This window comes from Mobula birostris, chromosome 4, assembly GCF_030028105.1.
Source record: "Mobula birostris isolate sMobBir1 chromosome 4, sMobBir1.hap1, whole genome shotgun sequence".
NCBI classification, from domain to species: domain Eukaryota; kingdom Metazoa; phylum Chordata; class Chondrichthyes; order Myliobatiformes; family Myliobatidae; genus Mobula; species Mobula birostris.
Window position 1 is genome coordinate 158,787,576 of NC_092373.1, and position 24,970 is coordinate 158,812,545.

Below are 24,970 nucleotides of genomic sequence, written 5' to 3' on the forward strand. Positions count from 1 at the left end.
ACCACTGCGAGCATCCCATGCATCCATCAGCACCTTGAAATGTACCAGTCAGGGCCATCTACTTGCAAACATCTCATTTCACTGGAAACCCAACAATATGGTGTAGGGAAGTGTATGGTCATGCAGTTTGGGAGGAGGAATACAGGTGTAGACTATTTTCTAAACAGGGAGAAAATTCAAAAATCAGAGGTGCAAAAGGATTTGGAAGCCCTCATGCGGGATTCCCTAAAGGTTAACTTGCAGGGTAAACTTGTGGTAAGGAAGTGAAATGCAAGAGGACTGGAAACTTTATAAAGCATTGGTGAAACTGCACTAGGGGAATTGTGAGCAGTTTTGGGCACCTTATCTAAGACAGGTTGTGCTGGCATTGGAAAGGGTACAGAGAGGGTGCATGAAAATGATTTCAGCAATGCAAGGGTTAACATATGAGGAGTGTTTGATGGCTCCAGGCCTGTGCTCAATGGACATGAGAGGGGAATCTTATTGAAATCAATCAAATCTTAAAAGGTCTAGATAGTGTGGATGTAGAAAGGATGTTTCCTATAATGGGGGAATCTAGGACCAGAATGCACAGCTTCAGAATACAAGGTCACCCTTTTAGGACAGAGATAAGGAGGAATTTCTTTAGCCAGAGGGTGGTGCATCTGTAGAATTCATTGCCACAGTGGCTGTGGAGGCCAAGTCTTTGGGAATATTTAAGGAGGAGGTTGGTAGGTTCTTGACAAGTAATGGTATAAAAGATTGTGAGGGAAGGGCGGGAGAATGGGGTTGAGAGATAATAAATCACCCATGATGGAATGGCAGCACCAACTCGATGGGCTGAATAGTTAATTTTCTCCTCTGTCTTACGGTGAAAGTTTCAGCAGATCAAAATATATCTTTTATTAAGTTGAACTTTTAGTAACAGTTGATATTTGCTTCACTATGTATTCCTGGGAACAGCTTGTAGAAAGCAGAGTCCCCTGTTAAAAGGCTATTTAGCACAAACCTCAGTGAGGATCAGTGCTTCCTTTTCAGACCTTCCTTGCGAACTGACTGTCCATCAGGAGGGAAACGATCATCTCATCCTCATCACAGTTATTCCAAGAGTAAAATGGTAGGAGTAGGACTCCAGTTGTGCAGGAAGAATCAGAGGTGATGACTTGGTACTTGTTTGTGACTAAAATAATATGTGCAGGAAATACAATACAGTCAGTACAGGTTTCTCTTTACATCACCAGTCCTGATGTCTTGGCTCGAAACATTGGCTGTTTATTCCCTTCCATAGATGTTGCATGACCTGCTGAGTTCCTCCAGCATTTTGGGTGCTGGTCGCCATGGTAACGTAGTGGTTAGCATGACACTATTACAACCTGGGGCATTCTGGAGTTCAGAGTTCAATTCCGGCGCCATTCTGTAAGGAATCTGTATGTCCTCCCCGTGAAATGCGCGGGTTTTCCCTGGGTGCTCTGATTTCATCCCACAGTCCATAGACATACCGGGTAGGTGAGTTGGTCATTGCGAATTGGGTGGCCTTAGATTAGGTTAGGGTTAATCGGGTTTATCGGGCTTTGCTCGGGTGGCGTGGCTCAAAGGGCTAGGAGGGATACCGCGCTGTATCGGTAAATAAAAATAAAATAAACACTGTTGTGATGATCAACACATGTGAGACAATGTTGTTCACTGTTTCTCAGTACATGTGACAAAAATAAACCAATTTACCAGTGTCTGAGAGACTGATTACTTTGGCTTATGTCAGAAGTCGGTTTTGTGATAACTGGATGTTGTACAAAGTATAGCCATTACTGTCATGGGTGGAAACTTTCCCGCCATCGAGGACAACTTCAAAAGTAGTACTTCAAGAAACCGGTATCCACCATAAGGATCCTCACCACCTGGGGCATGCCCTCTACTCATTACTACCATCAGGGAGGAGGTACAGGACCTGAACACCCACACTCTGTGTTTTAGCAACAGCTTCTTATCCTCCACCATTCTCCTCACTTTAGGAAGACTAAGCCTGCACTGCTCCCTGTAACTATTGATGGTGAGGACATGGAGGAGGTGAGGACCCACAAGTACCTGGGGTGCACCTTGATGACAGATGAGTGGAGCTCCAACACAGAGGCTGTGTACAAGAAGGACTAGAGTTGCCTCTGCTTTGGAGAATGCAAGCCTCTCCTTCACATGTTTTACCAGTCTGTTGTTGCCAGTACAATCTTCTATGTAGTGGGGTGCCGGGGCAATGGCACCATCAATATAGGTGATGCTAACAGGCTCAATAAACTGATTAGAAAGGCTGGCTCTGTTATAGGAGTCAAACTGGACGGTTTGGAGTCTGTGGGAGAACAAAGGACCCTACAGAAAATCCGGGCAATTCTGGACAACGTTTCTTACCCTCTCATGCCAACTTGGCTGAACAGAGGAGCTCTTTCAGTAATAGACTAAGACAACTGTACTATTCCAAGGAGCTCACTCTTACCCTCCTGTACCTCCTCCCTGATGGTAGTAATGCAAAGAGGGCATGCCCCAGGTGGTGAGGATTCTTATGGTGGATGCTGGTTTCTTGAAGTACTACTTTTGAAGATGTTCTCGATGGCAGGGAGGCTTGCACCCATGATGGTGACGGTTATACTTTGTACAACACCCAGTTATCACAAAACTAACTTCTGTCATGGTCCGGTCCGTGAAGTCCGCATTCTGGTTCACAGTCCAGTCAGTGGACTCAGGACTCCGGGTCTTCCTGCTGTCCCTTGTTTGACTAAATCAAAGGCACCTGATTCCCATCTTTGGGCTTGCAAAATAAGTAGCCTTGGGATTGAGTGTGGGCTGCTGGTTTGGCTTGTCAGTCCTCCTTGGAGCAACCTGCTGGTGGAAGGCTAGAATAGCCAATTGCCATCTTTAGGTGTGTTGGGGAACCATCCTCTCATGCAGCCTTGCTGTCAGTAGTCGGAGCTGTCTTTGTGGTATTGATTTGGCTGTTTCCTGGGCCAACTGAGTGGCTGCCAGCCACTCCAAGCTAGGTAGGGATCCAGCTGTTTCTGTAGCCAGCTGAGGTTGCTGGCTAAACTGAGACTTGGAGCTACCCTGGAGCAGAGATGGAACTGCTGTCTGCCAAGCTCCAAGAACCCTAACCTTGAGGATCCTGCAGCCAAGCTCAAGACCCAAGACCCCAAGACCCCAGCCTCAAGCCACATCATGTCCTTGCCTGGTTCTGGGGTCTGAGCCTGAGGCAAGACCCAGGTTCTGGGTCCTTGTCCAGTCTCAGGCTCGGAGTCCAAGCTGTGTCTCCTAGTCCATGGTTCCTAGTCCTGGTCCTGCTTTTTCTAGCCCAACTCTGTGTTCTTGTCCCTGCTCCTTGCCTGAATCCTGTCATGTCCCCACTCTAGTCAAATCCTGTTCCTTGTACTTCAGTGTCTGCGTCTTGCATTTGGGTCCTTTTCCAGCATCCCATTGTGACAACTTCAGGCATAAGCCAAAGTTATCAGACCCTCAAATACTAGTAAGGTCATTCTAACCCTCAGTCATTAGGCTCTATAATGAGTCAACCTGTAGCTGGGGAAGTGATGACCCCTCCTGTTAGATGGTTTGAGGTAACTTTTTTAAAATTCTTTCTTACTTTTCTTCTAATATTTGTAAATCTGTGCACTTGTAATGCTACTGTGACACTAATTTCCTTTAGGACTAATGAAGTATCTATTTATCTAATCTACCAGATTTTTGAACAGTTCATGAATTCATTAACATCACTTGGCTGGTCCTCTTTTGCGTTATTTATTTTTATAACTTTAATGTCTTGCACAGTACTGCTGCCACAAAACATCAAATTCATGACATATCGCAGTGGTAGTAAATCTGATTCTGATTATCGAGACTTCCACTGATACGCATACCTTCATATTTAAGGTTTTGCCAACTACCTATGCTCACATCATCGACTAAAGTCTGCCTGAATATAGCAGTGAGCATAGATACTTCGGCGCAAAACACACACTGGTGTGCAGGTGAAAAGGAATTTTTTTTTAAACATCAGTAAATAGGTCCAAGTATTCCCCTCCTTAAATCATCTTAGCACTGCAGTCAAAGAAAGGAAAGCTGAGAGTGGTTAGGTCCTTGTGTGTAATCCTCTGGTGTAGAGATAACCGGTCTGACAACAAGGATTATGTTACAGGAGTGAGAACTCGCTTTACAGACTATAATGGAAAATGCCAATAGTTACATCAGCGGACTGTAGAGATATTTTGATCGTTCACCGACACTTCCAATGACGCAACATAACGACTGGAATTGTTTCACTCAAAAGGATGTTCCCTACTTATAAATCAGGTAAGGGATATAAGCAGGACCGGTTATTATTGTATCACATGACACCTGAGAGAATTTACGCGCGCAGCAGTTCACCTTCAACAGCATTAGGACGACGCTTGCTGAGGGCAGTGAAACCAGCCAAGGCACCGTCTGTGCTTTCACAAGCAATGCAATGAGCTAGACCTGGTGCGGAGGTTGTGTACCTGGCGACAGTGTCACCTGAATTTGTCCGGCAGAGCCCTCAGATAGGTAGAAGTCACCAAAAATGAACAAGGAAGATGTGGCGAAATTCCTGGACGCCAATCCTACATTCACCAAGCAGTACTTTGAGAAGAAACTGCGTCCCGAAGTTGTCGCTCAGTTCATGCCCACGACAGACTCTACTGCTCATATCACAACTTTCCAGGAAATGAGCCAAGTGGAAGAGGGGAAAATTCTCTTCGATCTTATCCGGGATATGCAGGAGAGCATAAACATGGAAAAAGTGGTGTTCAAAACTTTAAGGAGGGTCAGTTACCTGATCCACGCCGAGCGAATGAGTCTCTTCATGTACCGGCAAAGGAACGGCATAGGGGAACTAGCCACAAGACTGTTCAACATCCACAAGGATGCCGAGATGGAAGATTGTTTTGTTCATCCAGACCATGAGATTGTCTTTCCACTAGACATGGGCATTGTAGGGAATGTGGCCCAGACCAAAAAAACTGTAAACATTCCTAATGTGGCTGAGGTAGGTCTGAGAATGTGGGAACAAAGTAAATATCTGAAAAAGTCTTTGGGAGTTTAAGTTTGCGGAGACGGGTGCTTTTATCTGACGGAGCAAATTGATTAATAAGATTACCCGGCTCTGCCCGTGAGGTTGAAATAAGATTTTAATGACATCGCTGGTATAGAACTAAATTTGAGGAAATAAAGGGAAGGGAATTCAAGTTTATTGACATGGACAAACACACCCGGGGTGTAAATACCATGAAACTTTCTGCAGTAGCAGAATCGCATTCGCGCATACAAAAATAAATAATAGAATATAATTATAAAATAATATAACAATACAAAGAAATATTGTTGTGCAAACAAATTTGTATATCTATACGTTTTGCATTTATGTGATTCTGTATACAGTATATGTGCCAATTAAGAGAAATTACGTAACACTGAGCGCTGGGACATGATAGCAAGGGTATATTTTAAGCCGACTAACTAACGGAAATTTTGGTCTCGTCATCAACATGGTTTATTTGTAAGGCCCCTTCAACGTATGAGGTACTCAGGCGCTGTGCAGTTTGTGTCGCTTGTTGTAAAAAGTGTGTTTAAAGATGAGTCAAATCCTCGATGTAATCCAGTGACCTGGTTATCATATCTGGGATTAACTTTTCAGTTTAAATCTTATTAATTCTATTCAGTTTGGATCACTAAGATCAGTTCCTCTGATGGGCAGAGCGTTTCGGATGTAACCCACACTTTATTGTGTTAGTATGGGTTTTCATTTATCTTTTCGACTCTAGAAATTTGAGTCTGTGCGTTTCAGATCATGCGCCAGAATTCTGCATGTGTAAATTTTGTGCGGAGACGGTGACTGGAATATTTTACCTTCGTAAAGTGCAATGTATTGTGCGTCCAAGCATTGTAATTCTGGGCCTTCTGTGTGGTTATGCGCAAAAAAAGAAAATACAGGTTAAGTGTGAAAGACGCCAGCTGAATACAAAATTCTCCAACAGCAGAAACGCTTAAAGCTGTGCCTCTCATCAGGAGTCGCCACTTTAAACAAGGGGGGGGGGCCCACTTCCAGTAGCAGATCAGGCACCAGATGTTTTTCCATCTTAGTGCACAAGGAATAACGCGCAAAAAAGATGCTGGGGGAACTCAGCAGGTCAAGCAGCAGCTAGGCAGGGATATATGCAATCGACGTTCAGGTTCAGACTCGTTTCCATCCATAGATGCTGCTGGATTTTCTGAGTTCCTCCAGCGTTTTGTGTGAGTTATTTCTTGTGTGTGTGGCTCCAGATTTCCCAGCACCTCAGATTTCACAACCTGGTATGCAAACACCAATGCCCTTGAATAGAATATCCTATAAACAGTAGTGGGTTATCACTTCTGGGCCATCTGAGGTAAAGTCCTCCCCACCTTTGAACACATCTACACAGCGTTGTTGGAAAGCAGCAACTTTCATCAGGGACCCCCACCACCAGCTCATGCTCTCTTCTCACTGTTGCCATCAGGAGGAAGGTACAAGAGCCCCACTCACATCACCAGGTTCAGGAACAGTTCTTATCTCTCAGCCATCAGGCTCTTGAACCAAAGGGGATAACTTCATTCAACTTCACTTGCCCCATCACAGAACTGTTCCCTCAACCAATGAACTCACTTTCAAGGACTCTTCATCCCATGTTCTTGATATTTACTGCTTAATTATGTTATTATGATTTCATTTTGTGCTTTTTATTTGCACAGTCTGTTGTCTTTCACCCACTGGTTGCAGGCCCTTTTGGGTGTGATCTTTCATTGATTCTGTTATGATTATTGGATTTGCTGAGTATGCCCACAAGACAATGAATTTCAGGGTTGTATGTGGTGACATATATATACTTAGATAATAAATTTACTTTGAACCTTAACTTTGATCTGCAGTCTCTCTTGTGTCCTGCACAAGGAAGTTCTAATTGCACTGAGCAATTGATTTTTCATACCCAAGTAATTGTTGGCACTAAAAAAAATGAAATTCCTATTGGCCCAGTATGTCCCACATCACATACATAGGTGAGCCCTGATTCTCAATGCCCCAGAAAGCATTTACATGAATGAAGACTGTGTAAGGAGCAGGATGTCATTTTCCAGCTATTATCCCAGCTAGTGGATCTAACGTCACATCCTGACCCTTCCTGGTCTTCAGGTGGTGGCAGAGTGTCACTGAATTACAGGCTGCAATCCTTGGCATTTTCTGGGAGATTAGCAGAAAACAAAGTACTGGGATGCTATAAGGAGAACTTCAGAGAGATTCATGATAGGGGAGTAACTCTTCACAGAAAGGGTGATGCACACATAGAATGGCCTGCCAGATGAAGTGGATGAGGCAGAGAAAGCAACAACATCTCAAAGACACTTGGACAGGTAAATGTGAGGTTTCAAGGGATATGGGCTGAACATGGACAAATTGGACTAGCTCAGATGGACAGTCTGGTCAGCATGGACAAATTGGGCTGAATGGCCTGTTTCTATTCTGCATGACTCATGACGGAACTATCAGAAAGCAAAGATCAAACATTTGGTTGCTAAATATTTTAATCTTTTATTGGAGTTATCAGATTCTCATGACATATAAGGAAGCCATTCAGTCTATTGAATCTACATTGAATCTTGAAGCTTCCCTATTAATCCCATTCCTCTGTCATTCATTTCCCTGTAACCTCTTCTCCAATTGATTTAAGCTCACAAATATTAGGCCAACTCAGTATTCTTTGTTCTTATCCCATCTGCTGATGTACTATAGTTACTCCAAGTCTATGCATCCGTTCCAGTCCATTGTGCATCTTGTTTATCTTTTAACACAATTACCTGATCCTCACTGCAGTCCATTGATCTGAGAAATTGGTCTAAACTCTTCCATATGGTACTGATGAACTTGGCACAGAAGGTATTGGCTATAACTCTTTTTTTGTGTGTGTGTGTGTCACTGTTCTTTCTAAGCGGTGCATGTATGCGGCAGCACAGTAACAGAAATGCACCTGTGCACATAGACTTTGTTACCACACAGCTGGGATAAAGACAGATGGGAAATAGTTTACAAAACATGAAAGAGTATCTTTGTTGTACTGTATTTCATTATACCCTTCAATTAATAAAATCAAAACAAATTTCGGGCTGTGTAAAAGTTTCCTGCTCTGTGCAATGGCTGGTCCATGCAACTGTAAGAAAATTAAAGGGAACGTTGCTCAGAACTGGTCCCAATGCCCCTGGAATCTGGCTCCTTCTCTTCAGCCACACAGTCACATCCATTATCATTCTATTTCTGTACTCAATAGGAATCCAGAGATCATTGTCTGATATTCTGCTTAAAAGTATTCCAAACTTGCTCAGACCTGAAGGAGGAACTTATCCCTGCACCTATGTCACTGGCACCAATATGGACATAGTCCTCAGCTGTTCATCCCCATTCCTTCAAATAATCTTCATTCCCCTCACACCCCCTCTCTCTGCCCCACGTGCCCATGACCACCTTCTGGTCCCCTTACTCCTAACCTTTATTTTATGGTTCACTGTCCTCTCCTAGTTGATTCCTCCTCCTTCAACCCTTTAAGGATAAAGGTTAGCTTTATTTGTCACATGTAAATATTCAAAAACTTTTTGCTGTACAGTTCATTTTTCTGATGTATGAACCTGTTTCTCAGAGTAACTTGGGACCATTCATATATAGGAATGAATGTGTGGATGTGGGGTCATTGGGGGGTGGATGGGTGTGGGGTGGGGGGCAAGACTTGTGTCCGGGCTATCTATTCCTTCTCTTCTTAGAAGTTTGAAGTACAATTCCTGTGCCTGCCATGGTGAACGTATGTTCAAGTGCTGGCCAGCTTTCCAGTGGTCAATGCCACATCTGCTGTTGGAGCTCAGCAGATTGAGCAGCATCTGGGGAGAGAAAGGAATTATCAACATTGCAGGTCAAAACCTGATGCCGTCTCCCTCAGATGCTGCTCGCCCCACTGAGTCCCTCTGGCAGATTGTCTGCTGTTTGAGACTCCAGCATCTGCAGTACTAAAACTGCTTCTGGATCTACATACTGCTGCTGTCTCAGCCTGTGGATACTGGACCTAACCTCGGCACTCTTTAAGGCACTTCTTACCCATTGACTACACATAGAAACATAGAAACATAGAAAATAGGTGCAGGAGTAGGCCATTCGGCCCTTTGAGCCTGCACCGCCATTTATTATGATCATGGCTGATCATCCAACTCAGAACACCGCCCCAGCCTTCCCCCCATACCCCCTGACCCCCGTAGCCACAAGGGCCATATCTAACTCCCTCTTAAATATAGCCAATGAACTGGCCTCAACTGTTTCCTGTGGCAGAGAATTCCACAGATTCACCACTCTCTGTGTGAAGAAGTTTTTCCTAATCTCGGTCCTAAAAGGCTTCCCCTCTATCCTCAAACTGTGACCCCTCGTTCTAGACTTCCCCAACATCGGGAACAATCTTCCTGCATCTAGCCTGTCCAATCCCTTTAGGATCTTATACGTTTCAATCAGATCCCCCCTCAATCTTCTAAATTCCAACGAGTACAAGCCCAGTTCATCCATTCTTTCTTCATATGAAAGTCCTGCCATCCCAGGAATCAATCTGGTGAACCTTCTCTGTACTCCCTCTATGGCAAGGATGTCTTTCCTCAGATTAGGGGACCAAAACTGCACACAATACTCCAGGTGCGGTCTCACCAAGGCCTTGTACAACTGCAGTAGTACCTCCCTGCTCCTGTACTCAAATCCTCTCGCTATAAATGCCAGCATACCATTCGCCTTTTTCACCGCCTGCTGTACCTGCATGCCCACTTTCAATGACTGGTGTATAATGACACCCAGGTCACGTTGCACCTCCCCTTTTCCTAATTGGCCACCATTCAGATAATAATCTGTTTTCCTGTTTTTGCCACCAAAGTGGATAACTTCACATTTATCCACATTAAATTGCATCTGCCATGAATTTGCCCACTCACCCAACCTATCCAAGTCACCCTGCATCCTCTTAGCATCCTCCTCACAGCTAACACTGCCACCCAGCTTCGTGTCATCCGCAAACTTGGAGATGCTGCATTTAATTCCCTCATCCAAGTCATTAATATATATTGTAAACAACTGGGGTCCCAGCACTGAGCCTTGCGGTACCCCACTAGTCACCGCCTGCCATTCTGAAAAGGTCCCGTTTATTCCCACTCTTTGCTTCCTGTCTGCTAACCAACTCTCCACCCACACCAATACTTTACCCCCAATACCGTGTGCTTTAAGTTTGCACACTAATCTCCTGTGTGGGACCTTGTCAAAAGCCTTCTGAAAATCCAAATATACCACATCCACTGGTTCTCCCCTATCCACTCTACTAGTTACATCCTCAAAAAATTCTATGAGATTCGTCAGACATGATTTTCCTTTCACAAATCCATGCTGACTTTGTCCGATCATTTCACCACTTTCCAAATGTGCTGTTATCACATCCTTGATAACTGACTCCAGCAGTTTCCCCACCACCGACGTTAGGCTAACCGGTCTATAATTCCCCGGTTTCTCTCTCCCTCCTTTTTTAAAAAGTGGAGTTACATTAGCCACCCTCCAATCCTCAGGAACTAGTCCAGAATCTAACGAGTTTTGAAAAATTATCACTAATGCATCCACTATTTCTTGGGCTACTTCCTTAAGCACCCTGGGATGCAGACCATCTGGCCCTGGGGATTTATCTACCTTCAATCCCTTCAATTTATCTAACACCACTTCCCTACTAACATGTATTTCGCTCAGTTCCTCCATCTCACTGGACCCTCTGTCCCCTACTATTTCTGGAAGATTATTTATGTACTTTTGAGTACTGTATTTGAAACAATTACTTTCTGCGTATCACTTTTAATATTGTTATTTCTGTTTAAATCCAACATGTGTGACTTTATGAAAGGCGAATCAGTTGGCTCAATCTGTTCAGAAGTTTGGAGATTCCAACTAGTGGTCAGTCTGGAATTCATTGCCACTGGCAGCTGGAGAAGCCAAGCCATTAAGGAAAAGGACTTGGTTAGTCAAGACGTGAAGGTTTATGTGGAGAAGGCAGGAGATTGGGGCTGAGAAGGAAATCGATCAGCTATGATGAAATGGCGGAGCAGACTCAATGGGCCAAATGGCCCAATTATGCTCCCATATCTTATGGTCTTATGGTATAATGTGGGGGTTCCCAACCTTTTTTATGTCATGGATCAATACCAGTAAGCAAGAGGTCCATGGACCCCAGATTGCAATCCCCTAGTCTAATGGGACAAACCAGTGGATGTTAACATCTTTTAATTTTTTTTAAATCATCAGATGATTTTCCACATTAAATGTAATGGATAAAGGATTGGTTAATGAACAGAGAAATAAATGGGTCTGTTTTGATTAGTAATTTCCCTTTTCCTTAGTACTTTCAATTTATATCATTGACTTTAAAGAAGGAACATGTAGCCTATTTATATGTACTAATAATACAAACCTAGGTGAGAAAGCTGTAAAGAGACACAAGGTATGGCAAAGGGCTACAGGACATAGAAATGAGTTCAGGTCCTCCCCAGATTTAGAACGTCCGATTTATGTTCAACCCATATATATGACCGAGCATTTGGGTGGCTTTTCTGGATGCTGCGGGGCTGCTGGCATCTTCTGCTGGGTTGGAATGGGGCATTTCCATGTGCCTTCTCTCCCCATCCACTACCCACCCCTCTCGATCCACAACTGAGCCGAGCAGAGCTGGGAGCACTGAGCAGGTTCGCTCACTCGCTCACTGAGTCAGTGAGGCCAGCTGGTGGCCACTCCTCCTGTGCCTGCTCACAGCGGGTTCCGTGATTCTCCCCCACACACTGTTCTTATTCATTTCTGACCTACGGACTGGTCAGGTTAGTTCTCAGGAACAGGACACTGTCCTCATCTGGGGAGAACCTGTAGGAAAAGAATGTAGCAGCTGTAACATAATGCTAGGATCTATCTCAGAAGGTTAATTTACAGGCTGAGTCTGTGGTAAGGAAGGCAAATGCAATGTTGGCATTTATTTCAAGTGGAATAGAATATAAAAAGCAAGGAGATAATGCTGAGGTTTTATAAGACACTAGTCAGGCCACACCTGGAGTATTGTCAACAGTTTTGGTCCCATATCTTACAAACGACGTGTTGTCATTGGAGAAAGTCCAGAGAAAGTTCACGAGGATGATTCCAGGAATGAAGGGGTTAACATATGAGAAGGGTTTGGCAGCCTTGGGGCTGAACTGACTGGAATTTAGAAGAATGTGAGAGGATCTCATTGAAATCTTCCAAATGTTGTAGATAGGGTAGATGTGCAGAGGATGTTTCCTATGGTGGGGGTATTCAGAGCTAGAGTGCACAGCCCCAAAATTGAGGGACAACCCTTTAGAACAGAGGTAAGGAGGAATTTTTTTAGCCAGAGAGTAGTGAATCTGTGGAATGCTCTGCCACAGACTGCGGTGGAGGCCAAGTCGATGGGTATATTTGAAGGGAAAGTTGATAGTTTTTTGATTGGTCAGGGCATCAAAGGAAATGGTGAGAAGTCAGGTGTATGGGTTTGAGTGGGATCCGAGATTAGCTATGATGGAATGATGGAGCAGACTCAATGGGTTGAATGACCTAATTCTGCTTCTATGTATTATGGTCTTATTTTGTGAAGACAGGCGGTAGCGATGGGTTCTTCCTTGTTGTTAGGTTTCCCAGTATTCCTGTTGGCCCTTTTAAGGGCCCGTTTGATTTCCTTCGCCTTGTAGCCATTTTGTAGGAATATCGTACATTATGGTCTACTACCACCTGTCTTTCCTATATTTTCACTGTTTCTGGAAGAATTGCAGGGATCCTGAAGGAATACCAGATAAACACCATCCACAAACCTGTAAGGAAGTTCAAATCCCAGCTTATGCAGGCCAAAGATGACCTGGGACTCAGGATGGCTGGTGTTTACAGGATTTTCTGTGAATGCAGAGTAGCGTATATTGGAAAGCCACATCAAGGAGCATAGGAGGCGTATCTGTTTGGCTCAGCAGGAGAAATTAGCGGTAGCAGAACACTGCATTCACGATGACGATAGGATTGACTTTGACGGCGCAAAATGACTGTGCCATGCCAATTGTTTTTGGGATCGCCTGATGAAGGAAGCCATTGAAATAAGACTAATGAACAAGAATTCGACGAAGAGAAGGTTTCACTTTAAGTAAGAACTGGAGTGCAATTTTAAACAAAGCAAGACAGCAGAAGCTTGACTCAAGATTCATTTATTATCAAAGAATGTATAAATTATACAACCTTGAGCTTTGCTTGCTCCCAGCTAACCACAAAGCAAGAAATCTGAAAGCAATTAAAAGAAAAAGAACAAAAAAACAAAAATAAAAGACCAACACTTGATGCACAAGCAACTCGCTCCCGGCCCAGATTCCGTCACCCAGCCCAAAGCCGCTCTCAAGCTCTTCAGATCAGCTCTGTACCCAGAGTGATCCAACCTCACACCCAGGTCAGTTAAACATGCATCAGAACTTCTCTGCCTGGGCCTCAACTTCTTCCAGAGCGATCTAACCTTGCTCCCCGGGCCGGCTGTATAGGCATCAGAACTGCAACTGCAACAATTCTGAAACAAACCATCTTGGCTCATGCTCTGAACTTGTCTCACTATCGCTCACCCCTTCACTATTTACAGTAATAACTTAATACTATTTACCACAGGAAAGGTATTTTTAGTGATGATTTTAGTCAGATTTCTTAACTTTACTACTACCAGAATCTGTCACATACGTTCAGTCGGTAGTGCCAGTTGAGGACTAACGAATCAAGAGGGATGAACGATGGGAGATGTGTGTGTGTATATATATAATATAATATCTATCACTGGACTAGACAGGCCTAGGCATCATCCCTGATGAAGATGACGGAGTGTCTCATCGAAATGTCGGTTAAAATCGATATCTGGACCCAGCTGGAAGCCTGAGAAGAGTTTATGCATTTTCTTCCCTCTTTAAATAATTCCAGTGATTCATCCACCAGGATAGAGAATTCCAGAGGTTCACCACTCTGAAGGAAGAAAGTCCTGCTTTGTAAGATGGCCCTGACAGGACAATACTAGGAATTAGTCTAGTGAATCTCTTCTGAGCTGCCTCCAACATCAGGATATCCTTTCCTTAAATATGTGAACCTAAATAGTACACAGTAGTCCATGTACGGCTTCACCAGTTTCCTGTTCAATTGCTGGACTCTTGTTCAATCCCTTTTCAATAAAGGTCGGTCTGCTATTTACCTTCCATCTACTTGCTGCACCTTTCTGCAAATATTTGCAATTTGTGCACAAGAACACTCATTCTTATATACTATGCTTAACAGCAATCTTTCCCCATTCAGTTACTCCTCTGCTTTTTGAATGTACTCCAAAATGAAGAGAAGATGGCGGCGCGATGCAGCGTGCAGTGGCCGCTCCGGTGAATGATATCTGTTATCTGTCAAGTAGGGTGCATGCACAACCCTGATTTGATGGAGACAGACGTGAGAGTACTGAGGAACATCTGGAGAAACTTCTGAAATGCCTTCTTCGCTGCCGCTGTTACTGTGTGATCCAGAATCTCCGGAGGAGAAAGCCCTGAGTTCTCGGCTTTGCTTGTTGCTGGGCAGCCGAGATGGGGTCGAAGCGCTCGGCAGAGATGGTGCTCGATGCTCGGTGTCGGAGGGCTGGTCAAAGGTTCGAAGTTTTCGGTCGGGCTCAGAGTTGGCTGTGGTCGGGTGCTTCCAATGCATTGGCAGTTGTCGGCGCCTGGGAGTTTATGGCAGGGAGAGTTTCTCCCTTTTGCCGCCTTCTATCGGGGACTATCGGGAGTGGATCGGAACTTTTAGACTTTTTTTTTACCGTTCCCATGGTCTGTTCTTTATCAAATTATGGTATTGCTTTGCACGGCTGTAACTATATATTATAATTATGTGGTCTTGTCAGTGTTAGTCTTTGGTTTGTCCTGTTTTTTTGTGATATCACTCTGGAGGAACATTGTATCATTTCTTAATGCATGTATGCATTTCTAAATGACAATAAATGAGGACTAAGTATCCTCATAATCTAAAAAAAATTTTTAAAATGTGTGACCTCTCACTCTCCTACACTGAACTCCACTTGCCTAGTTTCTACTCAGTCACTCAACCTATATTCATACCCATTTGCAGAGTCCAAGTACCTTCATCTCGTTATGCCCGCCCATCTATTATGTCAGAGGCAACACTGGAAACCTTACACTCTATCTTTCCTTCCAAGCCACCAATATAAATAATAAATAAGATTACAGATATAACTACATGACACGTCTTCTAAAGTAATAGTCTCTAACACCCTGAAGGTGAGCACATTTCCCAGCAATCAATACAGTTCATGAAATGGAAAGTTACAGAAATTTTTATTATGATTGAATTGAATTAACTTTATTTCTTACATCCTTCACATACATGAGGAGTAAAAATCTTTGTTACGTCTCCATCTAAATGAGCAATGTGCAATCATAGTAATTTATCATAGATAGAACAGTCAATGTGAAATAGAAATACACTCAATCAGCGTGAGTTAATCAGTCTGATGGCCTGGTGGAAGAAGCTGTCCTGGAGACCTGTTGGTCCTGGCTTTTATGCTGCAATACCGTTTCCCAGTTGGTAGCAGGTGGAATAGATTGTGGTTGGGGTGCCCAGTAAACTGCAGAAGGACCATAAGAATTGGAAACAGGAACAGAACAGGCCCCTCCAACAGATTCCTCCATTCACCAGATAGTGTCTGACCCTCTATCTCAGTTTCTTTCAGTCTAAACCCCTGCATTTTATTGTCATAAAATCATCTGTCTTTGGCATATCCAATAGCTGGGCAACAGCGCCCCTCTGTGGTGGAAAATTATGAACGTACAGCGCCTTTTGCCTGAAGTAATTTCTATTCATTTTAAATTTACTTCATTTAGAAATAAATACATTCTGGCCCGATGAGCCCATGCTGCCTAATTATATCCATGGCCAATTAAACTAACACACACAAAATGTTGGAGGAATTCAGCAGGCCAGGCGACATCTATGGAAAAGAGTACAGTCGATGTTTCAGGCGGAGACCCTTCATCAGGACTCATGTTTGTGACCAATTAAGCTACTAACCCGTACATCTTTAGAATGTGTGAGAAAGCTAGAGAACCTGGAGGAAACCTATGTGGCCATAGGGTGAATGGCCAATCTCCTTACCGATAGCAGTGGAATTGAATCTGGGTCAGTGGTACTGTAGTAGCATTACTCTAACCATTACATTACTGTGCCATCCCAATTGTGATCATGAATGACTAACTAGATATTCTAGGACAATAAATCTACAGAACCTGACAACCTGATATGTCAAAGTATTTTTTTATGTTTCATGGAAATCACCTCCCATTCTGGGGAATAATTGCTTAGCCTCCTCCATCGTTAAGAGTTAAACTCATCTAATGAACCAGTCCAGTGAATCTCTTTAGGCAAGCAGATGAAGCCTGCTCACGGTGTTCCAGGAACAATCATATTAAGGCCCTAAATAATTAAAGTAAAATGTATTCACGATTTGACTTTGTGATTTCTTAATGAATTGTCTCCATTGGATAGAGAGTTGGAATAGAAGTGTCTTTGTCATGTAGAAGAATATAAAGTCAAGGGTCAGTTCTTATCTGGCTAATGAATGTGATATCTTTGTCATATACTAGTTACTGTATTTGTTCCCCACTCATGAATGGATATGATACTTGCAAATTCCCTACAAGATCCAATTATTCCCTATTAATAAAGTCAGGGACCTGCATAACTATAATGGGTTATTATAGTTGCCACCTCTAGAATCAAAAATGCTCTCGAGCATATTTGATGTTTTTCACACTGGCTCAGGGCTATAGTGATTTTTTTTTAGATTATGAAGACACGCAGTCCTCTTTTATTGTCATTTAGTAATGCATGTATTAAGAAATGATATAATATTTCCTCCGGTGTGATATCACAAAACGCGGGACAGACCAAGACTGAAAAAACTAACAAAACCATATAATTATAACATATAGTTACAACAGTGCAACAATACCATAACTTGATGAAGAACAGTCCATGGCACAGTAAAAAGTTCAAAGTCTCTCAGATGTCCCACATCTCACACAGATGGGAGAAGGAAGAAAACTCTCCCTGCCATAACCGACCACAGTCCGACTCTGAGTCATCCGAAAACTTCGAGCCTCCGACACCAAGTACCAAGCACCATCTCTATCCGAAGGATTCAACCTCAATCTCGGTCGCCAGCAGCGGGCAAAGCCGAGGATTTTGGGGCCTTCTCTCCGGAAGATTCTTGATCACCCAGTAACAGCGGCAGCGAACCTGCGTTTCAGAAATTTCTCCAGATGTTCCTCTGTGCTTTCACGTCTGTCTCCATCAAATCAGAATTGTCCACGGCCCCTATTTAACGGATACAATATCATTTTCACCGGAGGGTTGCACGCTGTTATCTCCTCCTCCCGCCTAGTGATGGCTGTCATGCCATGCTCTACCATATGTCTGCCTTTAATGGCATTCAACAATTTGAAAGACTAACTCCTTTGAGTGATAGCAGCAGTTTAGAAAGAACATAATTCCGCCTTTCCTCTGCTAAGGCAGTGCTAAACTATTCAGGTGAAACCTAGTTTTAATGCAGGGAATGTTTTTTTTCCAATATATATTGGTTCCTATTGTCAACAAACAGAATCATTGCTCGCTATGTTCAACACGATAAACAAATTGTAAAGTCGCTGGTTCTATTTTTCCAGTCAGTAGCTCTTTTCTTGCACAATAGGAAATTTAAAGCAACAGTCTGGACATTGTGATATCTAAGCTTTAGTGAAAGATTTGTTTTTAAGTTGTTTGGGAAAGTTACCTTTACAGCCGGTCCTTAGATAGCCTGACTCAGACGTTGTCTCCTGGTCCACAGCTATCCTACTGATGGAAATGGTGAGAATGCTATGAGGTAAAGGATCTCAGAACATTTACCCAGTGGTGATGTGTGGATGGATAATGATCTTACTACATCATGTGCTCTTGTTGTTTGCAGTGGAAAAGGTCAGAGAGGTAGGAGTCAGCTTGAGTCCGTTGCTTCCGTGAATACTAGATGATGTACACTCCACAAACACACTGCTCCTCAAGTTCAAGTTTATTGGTGTCTGACTGTACACATATACAACCAAAAGAAGCAACGTTCCTCCAGACCATGATGACCCCCCCCAAAACATATATCGCACACAACACATAAAACAAAATATTACCGTAAATATGTTAATAAAATATAATTCAAAATGCATGCAGTGCACAGCACAGATAAACAGTAAATAGTAATCAGCTTACTAGTGACAAGACCTCCATGGTAGGGATCTTCAACAATGCTTTGGGCTCTTTATCTGCAACACTCCTATCCTCTCAGCTGTTTTTACTATGCTCTGTTGGGTCATACCTTGCAGCTTCCATACCACACAATGGTACAGCCAGATAATCTCAATGATTATCCTGTTGAAATTTATAAGAGTGAAGGTATGGAGCCTTGCATGCCTCAGTCTTCTCAGAACGTGTAGATGCTGCTGTACCTTTTTGACAAATGCGGACATGGTTTGGGTCCAGATTAGGTCATCTGTTATGGAACTTTGTACTATTCATTTTCTCCAATGAAGAGTGGTCAACCAGTGTCTTCCTGAAGTACACAACCATCTCTCTCTCTCTCCTATAGTTGGATACAAGGGTAGGGCCATAGACTAAAGCAGGTGTTCTGTTTTGGGTGATATTATCTGAGTGTTTTTTTTCTTCTGTAACTCTTTCAGATAAGAGGTGAATATTCTGCTACAATTCTGCCATGTAGATGAGGAAGAGTTTATTGGAGTCAGAAAGTGAGCCGTCATTCCACACTGCAAAGCTTCAATCTTCCTTCTATTAGTCCTATCCAAGTCTGGCCTGTCATGATCCTTAAGTTGGTGTCCAGATGATCTATGGCTGGACATCAAATATGGTGTGAGCTGTACTATCACTTGTTGGGTTTTTACTGAGGAGCTCACTTGGATAGAATAAGCTAGTAAGGCAAGATTACAAACATAAAGGTTATTCACAGTATATTGCTGGTAATAGGTTACACATCAGCTCTATGCACACTTCTGGAAGAAGACCTTGAGATGCTTTGTGTTTGGTAGTGTAATCACATGAGCATGGGATCAGTTATGTGATAGTCTGCTGCATGGTGCTTGCAGTAACAGATCCCGTGTCCAACTGCTTTAAGATAGCTGAAATTGTGTTTTTACTCAAATATCTTTCTTGATCTACTTCATTTCACTCTTTTGTTTAAATGAGCAATCAGAATAATGTTTCCAAAGTTGGGTAATCAGTATCAGAAATTGATTTATTATCACTGACAGGAGTACAGATTTACAAGAGTGAGGTAGGTTAGCTGCTTGATTGGTGTCACAACAACCTCGCATTAACTGTAAGCAGACCAAGGGACAGATTGTGGATCTCAGGAAGGGGAGTTTAGTAGAATAAGCACCTGTCCACAGTGAGCAGCCAGCGGTGGACAGGGTGAGCAGCTTCAGATTCCTGAGTGCCAACATCTCAGAGTCTCAGAGGATCTATCCTGGACCCCACAGACTAACATAATCAAGAAGAAGGCAGACAAATGGAGTATGAGGAGATTTGGTATGTCACCAAAGGCTCTTGCAAATTTCTACAGGTGTATGGTGGAGAACGTTCTGACCGGTTGCATCATAGTCTGGTATGGAGCCTCCAATGCACGGACCACAAGAGGCTGCAGCGGGTTATAGACTTGGCCATTTCCATCATGGACACATCCCTCCCAGCTATCGAGGACGTCGTCAGGAGGCAGTGCCAAAATTAAAGACCCTTACCATACGGGACATGCCTCCTTTGCATTACTACCATCAGGGAAGAGGAACAGGAGCCCAAGAGCCACGCTCAATGATTTAGGAAACAACAAATTTCACAACACATGTCAGAGATAATAAGCCTGATTCCAACATTCTGACTTACATGATGTGAAATTTGCTGCTTTGCAACAGCAGTGCAAAGACATGCGATTACTATTAATGACAAAAATCAATAAATAGCACCAAAGAAAGGAATAATGAGTCGGTGTTACTGGATCCATAACCCAATCAGTGATCTGATGGTGGAGGGAAAAAAGCTATTCCTGAATCATTGAATGTGAGTGTTCAGGATCATGTACCTCCTCCCTGATGGTCGTAATAATAAGAGGAAATTATGCCATTCCTTCAAGTTATATTGAGTTTAGTAAAACAAAAGTGCAGTCTATCGTTTGTGATGGTTTGCACTGGGCAATGAAATAGCTAGGTACGCTGTCTTGGACAGAATGATAATGTGTTGTATTGTGTACGATAGTTGTTGTGACTATGAACAAAGTTACTGGGACACACTAAATCATACCCCACAGACTGGTGGGGAAAGTGCCTTCGCTGGGTCTCAACACCTCCCTCTGCAATTGAATACTGGACTGCTTAACAGTAAGACTGCCGTCAGTCCGCGTGGGCAGAGATGTCTCTCGTCCCATTACACTGAACACTGGGGCTCACCATGGCTGTGTGTTCAGCCCGCTGCTGTTCACACTGTTGATGCATGACTGTGTCACAAGACTTAGTTCAAACCGTGTCATCAAGTTTGCAGATGACACAACAGTGGTCGGCCTGATCAAGAACGATGATGAGATGGAGTATAGAGAGGAAGTGGAGCGGCTGGTGGATTCGTGTGAGAAGAGCAACCTAAGCCTGAAGGTGGAAAAGGCAAAGAAAATCATTGTGGACTTCAGGAAGGTGCAGATGAACCATCCCCTTCTGCAAGTACATGGTTCCTCTTTAGAGAAAGTTATGTGCACCAAACTCCTGCGAGTTCACGTCACGGATGACCTCACCTGGTCCCTTAATATCACCTCCCGGAACAAGAAGGCACAACAGTGCCTCCACTTCCTAAGAAGGTTGAGGCAAGTAAGGCTCCCCCACCATTTTAACTGCGTTCTACAAGAGCACCATTGAAAGTGTCCTGACAAGTTGCATCTCCATCTGGTATGGGAGCAGTCGTGCATCAGACCAGGAGTCCCTATAAAGGATGGAGAGAACAGCTGAGAGGATCATAGTGGTCTCCCTACCATCCATCGGGGACGTTTATTGGGGGTGCTGTGTATGTAGAGCCTTCAGTATTAATGATCCCTCCCATCCATCCAACATCCTCTTTGACTTTCTACCAACAGGCAGGAGACTATGATGCATAAAAACAAGAATGGTCAGGATGAGAAACAGTTTCTTCCCCCGGGCCATGAGGCCTCTGAACTCCCTGCCACAATGTACTCGAAGTGTCACTGGTTAATCTGGTCCATACCTTACGATAATATTAATGCACTTCAGTTTGTTATTTGTGAATGATTCATCTGTAGATTTTATGTTTACCTTTATACGTTATCGTGTGTTGTGTGCACTACTGTGCTTTACACCCAGTTTCGGAGAAACTTCTCATTATATACATTATATAGTTATATACATTATATACGTGTATATAGTTAAATGACAATAAACTTGACTTGAAGCTGGTGATATAGAAGTCTCTATTCAGCACACAAACAGACGTCATTCTTGACACACTCTCGGAAGAAGAGGATTCCTGATCCAATATTACATCACACTTTATATGTTAAAGAACAAAGGTAACAGGACAATTTCTGTTACCTTTCTTATAATGCCTTCATAATGCTTGTCCTGAGTTCCAGGTATTTGAAAATACCTGGATCTTCCCACCAAAAGACCAAAATGAGTATTAATACATGAGTACGGCTCACAGACAATGGTAATTAACACTCATTTTGGTCTTTTGGTGGGAAGATCCAGGTATTTGAAAATACACATAACTCAAGACAAGCATTATGAAGGCATTGTAACTATAGAAATAGTCCTGTTACCTTTGCATTTTAAACTCAGTCTACAGTCCACGTTCAGATTTGAAGACTGATTGCTGTTGAAATTAATATTTGCTATATACGATGACTTCAGAATACACCCTAACAATAGTGACACGGAGTGGGATAATCTGTTTTGGCATTCAGTGCTGTGAGATGTTGTGACTGGCAATGTGATGGTGTAGTGTACTGTGTTAGCCAATGTGGCAGTGTTCTGTTTTGTGTTTAGCGTTGTAAAGGTGATAAATTGTACTTGGCAGTTTAATATTCTGGTGTACTGTGCTTGGCAATATGATGGTGCTGTAGTTCAGGTTTGGTGGTGCAACATCTTTCAAAAAGAATTATCAATAACATTGAAAGAGTAAAGATAAATTTCCAAGGGTGTTGGCAGGACTTGAGAACCTGAGTTATGGAGAAAGGTTGAACAGGTTAGGACTTTATTTCCTGCAGCGTAGGAGAATGACTGGTGATTTGATAGAGGTATATAAAATTATGAGTGGTATAGATAGGGTAAATGCAAACAGACTTTTTCCACTGAGATTTCATTCAGACTAGAACTAGAGGCCATGGGTTAAGGGTGAAAGGTGAAATATTTAAGGGGAACAGGGGGGGAACTCCTTCACTCAGAGGGTGGTGTGGAATGAGCTGCCAATGGATGTGTAGATGCGTGTTTAATTTCAATATTTAAGAGAAATTTGAATAGGTACCTGGATGGGAGGGGTATGGAGTGCTAAGGTTCTAGTGCAGGTAGATGGAACTAGGCAGAATTATAGTTTGGCATTGACTAGATGGGCCAAAGGAACTGTTCTGTGCTGTAGTACTCTGAATCTATGAAGCTAAAGAATGATAAAGCAATGTGTTGTGCCTGCTAATATGATAAACTCTTCTATTGCTATTGGCAATCTGACAGTGTCATACTATGTATTTGGGAATAGATGTTGTAAAGTGCTGTGCTTGGCAGTGCATTGGTGTGGTGCATTAGGGTGCATAATAGAGTGGCTCATAGAGCTTCGGTGTAAAGATGGTGTTACATTGTGTTTGACGATACGAACGCATGGAGCATGGAACCAGCCCTGTGATAGTGTGCTTGCAATAGTGAGGGCGGGTTGTTTGGCCTTTCATAAAATGAAAGTACAGTGTCTTGTGTTAGGCAGTGGGATTTTGTTCTGTGCTATGTTTTGCAGGTTGTAATCCAGGGAGTGGGAGGCGCAGAATCAAATATCGCTGTGATGATGTACGTTCTAGTACAAATTGTTTGGCGACAATGAAGTATAAAGTATAAATGTTGATTATATGGTGTCTTGTATTTTACAATTCTTCAGTCTGAGTACTTGCAGCATTTTATATTTTTGTTTCAGATTTCCAGCACCTGCAGATTTTTTTTCTTTTTGATGAGGCAATGTCTTGAGTTTGCCAGAGGGCTGGTGTGCTGTCTTGTGTTTGGAATTGTGAAAACATTGAATATAGCATTTGGCAGCGTACTGGTGTGGTATACTGGGATGTCTAGTAAAGTAATTGTATGGAACACTATTTATCAGCCTCATGGTGTGATACTACATGCTTTGTAGTTTGCCATTCAATACCTTAGAGTTTTGTTTGGCATTGTAATGTTGCTTTGTATTGGGCTGAACAGATGTTTGACGTGGAATGTTGTGTCTGACAGGGAGGTGCTATAGATTTTGTGTTTATATGCAGGGTAGTCCTATGTATTGTTCTTCTAGTATAACACTGTGTGCATTGTGTTTGTCAGGTTGGTGGTCTGGTGTATTGTCATTATAAATCTGATGGTGTGGAGTACTGAGTTTGTTTTACAGTGGAGTTGTATTGATCTTGTGTGGGCACGTGACCAAGTGGTTAAGACATTGAACTAGCGACCTGAAGGTCGTGAGTTCGAGCCCCAGCCAAGGGGAACGTGTTGTGTCCTTGAGCAAGGCACTTAATCACACATTGCTCTGCGACAACACTAGTGCCAAGCTGTATGGGTCCTAATGCCCTTCCCTTGGACAACATTGGTGTCGTGGAGAGGGGAGACTTGCAGCATGGGCAACTGCTGGTCTTCCATACAACCTTGCCCAGGCCTGCGCCCTGGAGAGTGAAGACTTTCCAGGCGCAGATCCATGGTCTCGCAAGACTAACGGATGCCTTTACTTAGTATTGATCTTGGCACTGTGTTGCTGTTGTGTTATATTTGGTGGTACGATGAAAGACTGGATCGACTAGGCTTATACTCTCTGGAATTTAGAAGATTGAGAGGGGATCTTATTGAAACGTATAAAATTCTAAAGGGATTGGACAGGCTAGATGTAGGAAGATTGTTCCCGATGTTGGGGAAGTCCAGAACGAGGGGTCACAGTTTGAGGATAAAGGGGAAGCCTTTTAGGACCGAGATGAGGAAAAACTTCTTCACACAGAGAGTGGTGAATCTGTGGAATTCTCTGCCACAGGAAACAGTTGAGGCCAGTTCATTGGCTATATTTAAGAGGGAGTTAGATATGGCCCTTGTGGCTAAAGGGATCAGGGGGTATGGAGAGAAGGCAGGTACAGGGTTCTGAGTTGGATGATCAGCCATGATCGTACTAAGTGGCGGTGCAGGCTCGAAGGGCTGAATGGCCTACTCCTGCACCTATTTTCTATGTTTCTATGTTTCTATGATGACGTGGTGTTTGTGGGTGGCTGTGTGGTGGAACAGATACTGGCCTACTTGTAGTTAACCTGTGTTAATTAGTAATAACTAGTATTTTAACTACTATAATTTAATAGTTTTATTATATCTCTAAGTTAGCGAGGCTTTTTCAAATTGTCCTTCAAGCTTTTGCAGTGGACACATCAGAGAGTGTACGGACACAAAATGCTGGAGGAACTTTTAAACTTCTTCAGAGAGTGTTCAGTGTGGGTTGCAAATCTGTTGAAACCTCAAGAGCCTTTTTATTCCTGCAATACAAGGTCCGCTTTCAAATATCCTTTTGGTTCTCCCGTCA

The 24,970-nt window shown here is 43.0% G+C and overlaps 1 protein-coding gene across 1 annotated transcript in view; it reads left to right on the top strand.

The window, feature by feature from the left end:
- The first annotated feature begins 4,552 nt into the window (after nt 1–4,552).
- Nucleotides 4,553–24,970, top strand: part of LOC140196058 (rod cGMP-specific 3',5'-cyclic phosphodiesterase subunit beta-like) — an 83,584-nt gene continuing 63,166 nt past the window's right edge. The window contains exon 1 of the mRNA XM_072254765.1: nt 4,553–5,017. Coding sequence (XP_072110866.1) covers nt 4,553–5,017 — 465 coding nt within the window. The remainder of the gene's footprint in view (nt 5,018–24,970) is intronic.